The 12915-nt window shown below is 48.4% G+C and overlaps 2 protein-coding genes across 2 annotated transcripts in view; both read right to left on the reverse strand.

Moving 5' to 3' along the window:
- Positions 1-91, reverse strand: part of Clptm1 (CLPTM1 regulator of GABA type A receptor forward trafficking) — a 28441-nt gene extending 28350 nt beyond the window's left edge. The window contains exon 1 of the mRNA XM_036182741.1: positions 3-91. Coding sequence (XP_036038634.1) covers positions 3-74 — 72 coding nt within the window. The 5' untranslated portion in view covers positions 75-91. The remainder of the gene's footprint in view (positions 1-2) is intronic.
- Positions 92-8157: 8066 nt separating this feature from the next.
- Apoc2 (apolipoprotein C2) lies at positions 8158-11992 on the reverse strand. The gene is made up of 4 exons (XM_036183554.1): positions 11917-11992; positions 8928-9002; positions 8635-8794; positions 8158-8388 (listed from the first exon to the last, which is right to left on the reverse strand). The coding sequence occupies exons 2-4, from the start codon at positions 8980-8982 to the stop codon at positions 8301-8303; spliced, it is 303 nt and encodes a 100-aa protein (XP_036039447.1). The 5' UTR covers positions 8983-9002; positions 11917-11992; the 3' UTR covers positions 8158-8300.
- Between the last annotated feature and the right edge of the window lie 923 nt (positions 11993-12915).

Consider the following 12915-nt stretch of genomic DNA (forward strand, 5'->3'; position numbering starts at 1 on the left):
ACCTGACCAGAGCTGCCTCCCCCGGCCGCCACCACGGCGCTGCCGGCCCCGTCCGCCTCCTGCGCCGCCGCCATCTTCCCGCTCCGGGTCCCCGCCCCCGCCGCCAGCCCCGCCCCGTCCCCGACGACGCCAGCACGTTCGCGCGAGATTTCACACTTGGCCCGCCCGGCCCGGCTACCGTATCTGAATAAGCGCCTCAAGCCACGCCCCTTGAAAGGCCCAACCGGGCCACCGTACCGCGCTTCCGCCCTACCGTTCCAGCGCAGGGTATTTGTGTTTGTTTGTTTCTTGAAATCTAGCGGGGAGTGCTCTGAAGCGCTTTAAACTTCCTAGTCTAAAATGCTCTTCTCACAGGTTCTGTTTTTCACCCTGAGCCAAGTTGGCAGGTCTTTTCGGACTGTGGGGTCGTTCCTAGCAATCTGCCCCTCTTAGGCTCGCTGTTTCTTCGCGTAGACTACAGTCGCTGGTTCCTGAGCTTTCCGGCCACCGTAGGGAAGCAACCCTCTGGAGCCACGCCCCTCTCGGGAGGGAAGCCCATTATCGAGCCGTAGTTCTTGGACTCAGCCCGGTGTTCATTTCCTTGTCTGATGCGTTTTCCCTAATCTTAGCTTTCGTCATCAAGTCCCCCAAGGTGGTAGTTTCTCGGTGCATTCAGAGGCTCTATTTCAGGGTTCTTAACGACACCTGGAAATGAGACCCTAGCCACCTTTGGTCAGCTCGATGTGCTCTCTAATTGCGTCTGTGCTTTCCAGCAACCCTCGCCGCTTTGAACACCATTCCGTGGCTCAAACGAATTTATTTGTTTGTTTTGTTTTCTCAAGAGACAAGATTTCTTGTTTCCAGTATGTTTTCGATACAGGGGATTTCTCTGTGGCCCTGGCTACCTTGAAACTCTGTAGATCAAGCTGGCCTCGAACTCAGATTCTTATGCCTCTGCCTCCTGAGCGCCGGAATTAAAGGTGTGTGCCCCCACTACCTGGCACGAATTTCTTGCTCTCTCTCTCTCTTTCTGAAAGATAGGGTCTCATACTGTAGCTCAGGCTAGCTTGGAACTCACCATGGCCCAGGCTGGCCTCCACTCATGATCCTCCTGCCTCAGCCTCCGAAGTGCTAGGGATACAGATATGAACCATGATTTTAATAACCCTCCCTATTTATTCATTTTTCATTTATTTAGTTAGTTTTTTTGGTTTTTCGAGACAGGGTTTCTCAGTGTAGCCTTGACCATCCTGGAACTCACTTTGTAGACCAGGCTGGCCACGTACTCACAGAGATCCACCTGCCTCTGCCTCCCAAGTGCTGGGATTAAAGGCATGTGCCACCATTGCAGGGCAAAGTCTCTCAAATTTTATTAGCTACAAAGTCAGCAAATTATACTAGCTACAAAAATCTCTCAAATTTAGATTAGCTACTGTATCGGTGTGGGGTTCATGCTGGTCTGTGGAAAGAAGACGCAGGCACTCTTTTTATTATATTATTATTATCATTATTTTTATCAGCTCGATACAGTATAAATTCTTATCCTAATAGTAAAATGTTTCACTGATGTGGGCTGGAGAGATCGCTCAGAGGTTAAGAGCACCGACTGTTCTTCCTGAGGTCCTGAGTTCAATTCCCAGCAACCATCTGTAGTGAAATCTGGTGCCCTCTTCTGGCTTGCAGGAATACATGCAGGCCGAACACTGTAAACTTAATAAATACATACATTAAAAAAAATGTTTCGCTGATGCTTGCCCAGTAATTGAGTAAAACCAAAACTTATTATAAGTCACAGTCATCCTAGGGTCCCCCCTTGCTGTATATAGTCTCCCTGGTTCTGTGGGTTGCAGTCTAATTGTTCTTTGCTTTTTATCTAGAATCCATTTATGAGTGAGTACATACCATGTTTGTCCTTCTGGGTTTGGGTTACCTCACTCAGGATGATTTTTCTAGTTACATCCATTTGCCTGCAAACTTCATGATGTCATTGTTTTTCTCTGCTGAGTAGTACTCCATTGTGTATATGTACCACATTTTCTTAATCCATTCTTCAGTTGAAGGGCATCTAGGTTGTTTCCATGTTCTGGCTATTACAAATAATGCTGCTATGAACATAGTTGAGCATGTATCTTAGTGGTATGATTGAGCATTCCTTGGGTAGTTGCCCGAGAGTGGTATGGCTGGGTCTTGAGGTAGGTCGATTCCCAATTTTCTGAGAAACCGCCATACTGATTTCCACAGTGGTTGTACAAGTTTGCACTCCCACCAACAGTGGAGGAGTGTTCCCTTTGCTCTGCATCCTCTCCAACACAGACTGTCATTAGTGTTTTTGATCATAGCCATTCTGACAGGTGTAAGGTGGTATCTCAGAGTCCTTTTGATTTGCATTTCTCTGATGATTAAGGATGTTGAGCATTTCTTTAAATGTCTTTCAGCCATTTGAAATTCTTCTGTTGAGAATTCTCTGTTTAGCTCTGTAGCCCATTCCGTATTTTGATGTCTAGTTTCTTGAGTTCTTTATATACTGTGGAGATTACCCCTCTGTCAGATGTGGGGTTGGTGAAGGTCTTTTCCCACACAGAGGCATTCTAAGGATGCCTTTTCCAGATGCAGGGGGATAAGCCTCTGGTGGACTGACCCAGTGTCCTTAGCAAAGGGCTTGTACAATTCACACCTTTAGCAAGTCAATTTCCTTATACCATACCAACACCTCTTACCTAAGTTCCCCAAAGAGACAAAGCTAAATGCAAATTCTCAGTTAGGAGACCTCTTGGTTTGCCTGCCCCGAGCCAAGTTCTGCATAGACTTTGCACACTTAGGAAACTCCCTGAAACGATTGACATGTTTCAAACGGATGTACACTCCTGTTCTCAGACCACTGTACCCACTCACTGCCTGTTCCTTGCTTCCCTGCCATGTTCTCCCCTCTCTCCGGAGCCATAGGCCAAAAGAAACGCTTCAAATTACTTTTTGGTCATGGTGTTTTATCGCAACAACAGAAAAGTCACTAATACAGACTTCATGTGGAACTCGCTCTGTAGCCCAGGCTGGTCTCGAACTTAGAGATCTGCTTGCCTCTACCTCCCAAGTGCTGGGATCAAAAGTGTGCACCACCACCACCCTGCGATTTATTTATCTCTATTTTATGTGCATTGGTGTTTTCTCTTGCATGTGTGTAGGGTGTCCTATCCCTGTAACTGGAGTTACAAGCCGTTGTGAACTTCCATGTGGTTGCTGGGAATTGAACCTGGGTCCTCTGAAAGAGCAGCCAGTGCTCTTAACCTTTGACTGAACAAGAAAGGCAAACCAGATCCCCAGAGAGAGGACTACTACTACTACTTCTCCTCCTCCTCCTCCTCCTCCTCCTCCTCCTCCTCCTCCTCCTTTTTCTCTTCCTCCTCCTCCTCCTCTTTACCATTTCCTTCCTGCATTGCCTTAATTTTTCATCTATCTATCCAGCCTCAGTCTTACCTAGGTTCATACCAGGTATGGCTGGGGGTGAAACTCGATAGGGCTCCTAACCTTTGCAGGAGGCCCTGTGTTCCTTTTCTAGATCCACATCAAGCCGAGCATGGCGGGGTACACCTGTAATCCTGGAAATAGGAGGATCAGATGTTTAAGGCCATCCTCCACTACATGCAAGTTCTAGGTCAGTCTGAGGTACTAGAGTCCTTGTCTAGCAAAAAGAAGAAAGAAAAGAAAGATAGATCCACATCCTGCTCTTGACGGGCTAAATGACCTTGCCGGCTCTTTCCTCTTCTGCATCCCAGCTCCTCCTAACTATGAATTATGTTACCTGCCCCTCCCCCACCAACATGGTAACTGCCAAGACTTAGTAAGATCAAAAGTGTAAAGATAACGCTGGTGGGAGTTCACGTTCTGGGACTTACATAATGAAAGATGCCCTCTGACCTCCACACATGTGCTATTGACTCGTCCCCCAACACAATAAAATGTAAAAAGTAAGCAACTGCCATTTTACTCTCTGCCTGTTCTGCTCTTTCAGACCTCAGCTCTGTGGTAGACCTCTTCCTCTGGGAAGCCCACCAAATTCTCCAGTCTCCTCAGTCTCCCCACCTATACCTACTGAGTGCCGATATTCCCACTATTGAGCATGTGTACCTGCATTGCACAGGCCAGACCTGGGATTACGGTGGTCACTGATGTGTCCCCAGCACTGACTTAGGGATCATTGCTGAATCAAAAAACCAAGCTCTCTGAGTGCAGAAAGCGACTTACCTAAGGGTCACCACAATGACAAGAAGAAACCGTTAAAAAGTATACAGATGAAGCCAGGTGGTGGCTTCCCAATACTAGGGAGGCACAGGCAGGCAGATGAAGGCTGGAGCATTGGCTCAGTAGTTAGGCACACTGGATGCTCCTTGCCAGAGAACCCAGGTTCCAGGTTCAATTCTCAGCACCCACATGGTGTTCACAATCATCCATAACTACAGTTCTAGGGGACTTGATGCTCTCTTGTAACCTCCTTGGGTGCCAGGCATTTACATACACGCAGGCAAAACACTCAAACAAATAAAATTAAATTTAAAAATTTGTGCAGTTGGTACAGTGCCTGTCTAGCATGCATGGCACCCTGGGTTCAATATCAGCATTGCATAAAACCATACTTTAAAAAAATTTTTTATTTATTTATTTATTTATTTATTTATTTATTTATTTTGAGACAGGGTTTCTCTGTGTAGCTTTGTGCCTTTCCCTGCTCTCGCTTGGTAGACCACGCTGGCCTCGAACTCACAAAGATCCACCTGGCTCTGCCTCCCGAGTGCTGGGATTAAAGGCATGCGCCACCACCGCCCGGCCAGACTTTTTTTTTTTTTTTTTTTTAAGATCTATTTATTTATTACGTATACAATGTTCTGTTTGTGTGTGTCCCTGCAGGCCAGAAGAGGGCACCAGATCTCATTACAGATGGTTGTGAGCCACCATGTGGTTGCTGGGAATTGAACTCAGGACCTCTAGGAAGAACAACTAGTGTTCTTAACCTCTGAGCCATCTCTCCAGCCCCAAAACCAGACTTTTTGAACACCTGTAATCCCAGTACTCGGGAGGCAGAGGCAGGTGGATCTCTGTGAGTTCAATGCCAGCCTGGTCTACAGAGCGAGTTCCAGAACATCCAGGGCTATGCAGAGAAAAATGTGTCTCAAAACAAAACAAAACAACAACAACCAGATTTTTGTTATTGAAACAAGTTCTCACTATGTTGTAGAGGCTGGCCAGGAATTGTCACAAACTGAGGTTATAGGTCTCACAGTACCTGCACTCAGCACCGACTGGATTCAGAACGTTACATGAATCACAGAACCAACTCACTCTGTCCACCATTAGGGGGCACCCAACTCCACCAGGAATAGTGTTTTCAGATTCTAAAGAAGGGAGACTGGCCCACCTCCTTCAGGAGACAGTACTCAAGATCCAGAGTCCTAAGTCTAAGAAAGGAGAAATCTAGGGTTCAGATCACTCAGTTCTTAGAGAGGAAGAATCGGGGCGCCTGGACAGTGGGGTCCTAAACAGAGGCAGTTGGGGATCTGAGAAAGGAATTTGGGGGTGGCACCGGGATTGGCTGAGAGAACTGGCCTGGGCAGTGGTTCCCTTTGGCTTGAGTCTGTGGGAAACACTGGACAGAGCAGGAATTGTTCCCCCTGTGTCTCCCCTCCCAGGCACCCCCAGAGCTTGGCAGCCTTAGTTCTTCCCAGGCCCTGGGGACTTGGGAGCCTTCCACTGCCCCTCCTTCCCAGTCCCTGTTTTCTACTGGACTCACAGCTGCCCAGCCCCAGGACCTGGGAAAATTGCCCCGGGAGTATTGAAAGACTGGCCGTAGGTTATTGCCGAACAGATAGAAAGAAATCCAGGCCATGGGTCCTCTCCGGAACCAACAGCACCACCTATGGGACACAAGAGTAAGGTTCACAGACCTGTCCTCAGTCCATATGGAGTAAGGCAGGAGGACCTGGCTGCCAGTAAGACCCTATCTTGGGTTAAAAAAAACAAAAAAACTAACAAATGAAGCATATGACAAAGTAATAATCATCAAAGCAGTTTCAACTATTGGCTTGTTTTGTTTTGTTTTCCAAGACAGGGTTTCTCTGTGTAGCCCCTGGCTGTCCTGGAACTCACTCTGTAGCCCAGACTAGCCTCGAATTCACAGAGATCCCCCTGCCTCTGCCTCCCAAGTGCTGGGATTAAAGGTGTACGCCACCACTGCGGCTGGCTTCTCTCTCTCTCTCTCTCTCTCTCTCTCGACCAAGCTGGCTTCCAACTCAGAGATCTACCTGCCTCAGGCCCCCAGGTGCTGGGATTGTAGATGCGTGCCACCATGCCTAACCCCGTCGGCTCTTTGCCAGAGGTCATGTAAGCATGACTGGCTGTTCTCTGCTGTGTCCTGTCCCCAGACTAGCAAGGGTCTTAGTAAAGCGCATATGAGGTTAATATGTTGGAATTGTCAGAGGGCCCAGGCTTCCATGTGTGTCCTCCTGGGCCGTTGGCAGCTTAGGAGGGCCTGTCCTCTGTGCCAGGCTTCCGTTTGGACAACTTGTTTCCATGCCTTTTCTGTTTGCCAGTACTCTGGCTTGAACTGAGGACCCTCACCCAGGCTAAACAAGAGCCATAGCCATGATCTTTTTTCTTTTCTTTTTCTGTTTATTTTGTTTTTCAAGACAGGGTTTCTCTGAGCAACAGCCCCAGCTGTCCTGGAATTCACTCTGTAGACCAGGCTGCCCTCGAACTCACAGAGATCCGCCTGCCTCCACCTCCTGAGTACTGGGATTTTTTGTTTGTTTGTTTGTTTTGCTTTTTCGAGACAGGGTTTCTCTGTGTGCCTTTCCTGGAACTCACTTGGTAGCCCAGGCTGGCCTTGAACTCACAGAGATCCGCCTGGCTCTGCCTCCCGAGTGCTGGGATTACAGGCGTGCGCCACCACTGCCCGGCTGAATACTGGGTTAAAGGAGCGCACCATCGCTGCACGGCCAGTCCTGAGCTATGATTATTGTGAATATAAGCTGATGCGTGAGTGAGCATGTGCTGTGCACACACACACCACACCTGTGGAGGCCAGAAGACAACTTTGTGAAGTGATTCTCTCCTCCCACCTTGATGTGGGCGCTGGGGAGAGACCACCTGTACTCACTGAGCCGCCTTAACCAGCCCTTTTTGTTTGTCATCTTGGTTTTGTTTGGTTTTGAAATAGGGTCTCCAGTAGCCCAGGCTGGTTTGAAACTCACTGTATAGTGGAGAATGACCTTGAATTTCTCATTTCCTTGCCTCCACCTCAGGACTTTGGCAGTGTTGTAAATATAGGCTCCAGCTGCTACATCCAGATATTTTGGGGATATTTGTGTGTGTGTGTGTGTGTGTGTGTGTTGTTGTTGTTGTTGTTGTTGTATGTATGTATGTATGTTTTGAGACAAATCTTACAGTACCCCTAGGCTGGCCTTAAAAAATCTTGCTGTGTATTAAAAAAAAAAGTGGGGGGGAGCAGGGTGTGGTGGTGCACACCTTTGATCCTAGCACTTCGGAGGCACAGACAGGGATCTCTGTGAGTTCAAGGCCAGCCTGGTCTACAGAGTGAGTTCTGGGACAGTCAGAGCTACATAGAGAGACCCTGTCTCAAGAAACAAACAAATAAATAAATAAACAAATGTGATTTTAAAAGAAAACTAAGGGCTGGAGAGATGGCTTAGAATTTAAGAGCACTGCCTGCTCTTCCAGAGGACCTGAGTTCAATTCCCAGCACCCACATGGTGGCTCACAACCATCTGTAATGAGATCTAGCGCCCTCTTCTGTGTACATAATAAATAAATAAATCTTAAGAAGAAGAAGAGGAGGAGGAGGAGGAGGAGAAGACTAAAACTCGTTATGTAGCACCCGACTTAGACTTGCTATGGTCCTCCTGCCTCAGGTCTGAAGTGCTAGGGTTGCAGGTTCAAACCCACATGTCTGCCTAGTAGTCACCCCTTCATTCCAATGGACCAGGTTTGGAGTTAAAGTCACAGACATTGGGGTGCTCACCAAATGTTCAGAATGCAGGATGCTAACCATCTCGTCATAAAACCATACCCACCAAACATCACTAGATTCCATAGGCCCTCTATCTTGGCTCTGGGAGCCTCAGAAAAAAAGCCACACCAAAGTCAATCACCTGGGATTGATTTATTCTTTCACTGAAAGAATTCAGTCTGGAGTTGGGAACAGGAAGATGAGAGCTGCTGGGGCAGGGGAACGTAGGACCATCCTGGTCAGGTGATGGGAGCAACGAGGTCCAGTGCCCGCTCCTTCCATCCCCTAACGTGGGGTTTCCATGACATTACTCGCCCTTTAGGAGAGTAAGGAGCTGGTCTGTAAAAATGCCTGCGTAAGTGCTCATGGCCGCTGAGCTTTTGCTGTACATGTCCCTGGAGAGAAAGCACAGCGGGGTTAGAGGAAGAACCTGGAAACGGAGACAAGCTAGGGTTTGGACCTCTGCATTTGAGAAGAGAGATGGCGCCTGTATTCCTTGTCTGAGAGAGAAAGCTGGGGTCTGGACCCCTTGGTGTGAAGGAGGGCTGGGCATGGTCCCTGAGTCTGAGGGAAGAAGGCAGGGTTCTAAACTCCTGTCTGAGGGAGCATGCTGGGCTCTGTCTCCACTGGGCAGGACGCACCTGAGTTTCTCATCCACACTGGTCAGGTATGTTTTCTGGTACAGGTCTTCAGCAGCCGCCTTAGCAAAGGTCCAGTAACCGGAGATGGACTCCTGCATCTTGTCCAGCAGAGCTGGGCTGCCTGGGTCATCTTGCTGGAGCTGCTGGGACCCTTGGACTTCTGTGGGAAACATGAGGTGATAGTTGGACTGGAAGCATTGTGAGGAAGAAGAGGAAAGTGGAGAGATGTTTGACGATGACCCCACCCCTTCCTCACTGACCCCCCACTACCACCACCTTGCAGCCCCACTCACCATATCCCAACACCAGGAGAACAAGGCAGAGAGCCAGGAGGAACCGAGAGCCCATGCTGTCTGTGACCTGGTGCACTGAGGACAGTGGTGTGTTAGACAGGAAGGAGCAGGTTGCTAGGTCCTATTCCCTGGGGTCAGGTGGGGACCCTGGTCTGTCCCTACCCCTGCCCAACAAGGACTTTAAGCCTGTTGATTCAGAAGAGGTGTCTTCTGGAATTCTATTTACACAGGGTTTCTCTGTGTAAGTCTTAGTTGTCCTGGAACTCAGTCTGTAGCCCAGGCTGGCCTTGAACTCACAGAGATCTATCTAGCTCTGCCTCCTGAGTGCTGGGATTAAAGGCATGCACTGCCACCGCCGCCACCACCCAGGTTCTTTTTTTTTTTTTTAACGTATATGAAGCCAGGCACTGTGGCATATGACTTTAATTCCAGTAATTGGGAGGCAGAGGAAGGTGGATCTCGGTGAGTTCAAGTCCAGCTTAGTCTACATAGTGAGTTCCAGGACAGCCAGAGCTATATGGAATGAGGCCCTGTCTGGAAGAAAACCAAACAACAATAATAAAATAGATGCCGGGCGGTGGTGGCGCACGCCTTTAATCCCAGCACTCGGGAGGCAGAGCCAGGCGGATCTCTGTGAGTTCGAGGCCAGCCTGGAGTAAGTTCCAGGAAAGGCGCAAAGCTACACAGGGAGACCCTGTCTCCAAAAAACAAAAACAAAAAAATAAAATAAAATAGATGTATATGGTGTTTGGCTTGCATGTATATAATTGCATACAATACCGAGTAGGTGCCTAGTGCCTGCAGAGGCCAAAAAAGGAACTGGATCCCCTGAAACTGGAGTTAGAGAGGTTTGTGAGGCACCATGTGGGTGCCATGAATCAAACCCAGGTCCTCTGCAAGAGCAGCAAGTGCTCTTCACCACTGCGCCATCTCTCCAATGCCCGCCCCCCTTTCTTTTCAACACAAAGTCTCATATAGCCCAGGCTGGCCTCAAATTGACTAAGTACCTTAGGATAACATTGAACACTAAGATGCCCCCCCTGCCTCCACCTCTAAAGTGCCAGGATCTCAGGTGTGTGCCGCCATACCCAGCTTCGTGCGGTTCTGGGAACTGAATCGAGGTCCCTGAGCATGTCTCACTTTACTCACAGAGCTACAACTCCAGTTCTGCCCTCTAGATTTTGGCAATATCTGCCCTTTTCTTTCCTTTTCTAACAAGAAAACAAAAATAAGAAACATTCTTTCCAAGCAGATCAGGCTGGCATTGAACTCACAGCAGTCCCCTGCCTCTGCAGTGCTGAGATTGCATGGAGCACAGTGTCAGGGAATATTTTTTCCCAAGTAGTAGCGATGCCACTGAGAGCCTTCTACATGCTAGTGTGTGCAGTCAAGGAAAGAGAGAAACATCTCTCTGTTCCGTTCATCATTCATTTTTTCTCTCGGGAAGGCTGTGTGAGGCTTAGTAGGAAATATAAACAAACCCTTTTTTTTTTTTTTTTTTTTTTGAGACAGGGTTTCTCTGTGTAGCCTTTTCTGGATCTTGCTCTGTAGAACAGGCTGGCCTCAAACTCACAAAGATCCACTGGGCATTCAGTGTGGATGGTTTAGCGGGTAACAGCATCTGCCACCAAGCCTGAGGACCTGAGTTCAATCCCTGGAACCCACATAGGGGAGGGAGAGAACCACCTCCTGCAAATTGTTCTTTGACCGCTACACATGTGCCATGGCGCGTGCACACACGCCACACACGAACACTCAAATAAAAAAACAAAATATAAGAACAAGTAGCCACAGAGGTTAAGAGCACTGACTGCTCACAACCATCTGTAATGAGATCTGGTGCCCTCTTCTGTGTACATAATAAATAAATAAATCTTAAAAAACAAAACAAAAAAAAAAGAACAAGTAGCCAGGCAATAGTGGTGCACACCTTTAATCTCAGCACTCGGGAGGCAGAGGCAGGAGGATCTCTGTGAGTTCGAGGCCAGCCTGGTCTACAGAGTGAGATCCAGGACAGCCAGAGCTACACAGAGAAACCCTGTTTCAGAAGGAGAGAGAGGGAGGGAGGGAAGGAGGGAGGGAGGGAGGGAGGGAGGGAGGGAGGGAGAGCACAGACATCCTGGGACAGAGGTCACACCTACACTGTGATTCCAGTGTCCCTACAGCCTTGAGGTTCCCTCTGGCTTTTCTCAGCAGCCCCCTCCCATTTCCTGTGGTTTGTATAACTATGGCACAAAGTCATCACCCATACTTTGGGAACGGAAAACTGAGAGACGAACAGGCAGAAATCAGGGCTGCAGAGATGGATCAGCAGTTACGAGCACTGGCTGCTCTTCCAGAGGACCCAGGGTTCAATTCCCAGCACCCACAAAACTGTCTGTAACCCCAGTTCCAAGGAATCCAACGTTCTCTTCTGTGGGGAGCCAAGGCTGCACATGGAGCACAGACAAACATGGAAGCAAAACATCTATACACATAAATAAACAAAAGATGTTTTTAATAAGAGGTAGAGGGCTGGGTGGTGGTGGCACACGCCTTTAATCCCAGCACTCGGGTGGGAGGCAGGGAAAGGTGGATCTCTGTGAGTTCGAGGCCAGCCTGGGCTACCAAGTGAGTTCCAGGAAAGGCGCACAGAGAAACCCTGTCTCGAAAAAGCAAAACAAAAAACAAAAACAAAAACAAAAATAAGAGGTAGAGATGAAACCTGGGAAAAGGGCCAAGCTAAACAAATAGACTACAAATCTAAACTCCGTGGTGTTAGTCAGGCACACCAGAGCATGCCTCGCCTCACCAGACTGAGGCAGGAGGATAAAAAGTTCAAGGCTAGCCTGAGCTACAACACAGTGAAAGACCTTCTCTCAACTAAAATAAAATAAAATAAAAATCCATCCATTTCATGATTCCAAGACAGACCTCTAACAAGATGACACCGGTAATTCGGTAATTTCTGATTTAGGAATCTTTGCCCTCCCCAGTGTTCCTCTCTTACCTGAATGTAACGGGCAGGTTGGGACTGTCCTCTCTGACTCCAGTGGGCTGGCAGGCTTTATAGCTTTGGAGGGCCCCCTCCCTCCAAATCAGTCAGGTCCTCTGTCCTAGGCCAAAGTCCTGGCCAACAGAGCCGCTGAGGGGGTGGGGTGGCAGGGCTGGCAGGACAGTGGCCAGTGACTTTCCTGCCACGTCAAACCACAGGGAAGCCCCGTTCTGAAAAAGCTACCCAGAAGCTGGGCAGAGCTGTGACCGACCTCAAGTTCTCTCAAAAGACCGAGGCAGGAGGATCAGGAATTCAGTTCAAGAGCCACTCACTGGGCGATTAGCAAGATTTTATCTGAAAGCAAAAAAGGCTCTGTTTTGGTTTTATTCACACAGGGTCTCAGGCTACCCCGGAACTCTCTGTGTAGTGGAGGCTGTCCTTGAGCTCCCCATCTTCCAGGTGCTGAGGTTACAGGTTTGTAGCACCACGCCCAGCTCAAAATGACAAAGAAAGCCAGTCAGAGCAACACGGTCAGTAAGTCCCAGGACAGCCGGGGCTACACCGTGAGGTCCTATATATGAAGGTCAGAAGACTTCCGGGAAGCTGGCCCATTGTGTAAAGGAGCTTGCTACCTCAGTCCCCAAAAAGAATGGAGAGAACAACTCCTGAAAGTTGTCTTCTGACCTCTACGTGTACACATGGCACGGCACATACTTGTATGAGCAACACACACACACACACACACAAATAAATGTGATTTTTAGCAGTTCATTGCCTTAACCATTCAGCTACTTTGTCACCCCTAAATATATGTAATTTTTGTTTTGTTTTGCTTTTTCGAGACAGGGTTTCTCTGTATAGCCCTGACTGTCCTGGATCTCCCTCTGTAGACCAGGCTGACCCCGAACTCACAGAGATCCACCTGCCTCTGCCTCCCGAGAACTGGGATTAAAGGCGCGTGTGCCACCACCAGAGCCTGGCATAAATGTAATTTTTAAAAGAGGGCACTTACCT

This window comes from Onychomys torridus, chromosome 1, assembly GCF_903995425.1.
Source record: "Onychomys torridus chromosome 1, mOncTor1.1, whole genome shotgun sequence".
Lineage (NCBI taxonomy): Eukaryota > Metazoa > Chordata > Mammalia > Rodentia > Cricetidae > Onychomys > Onychomys torridus.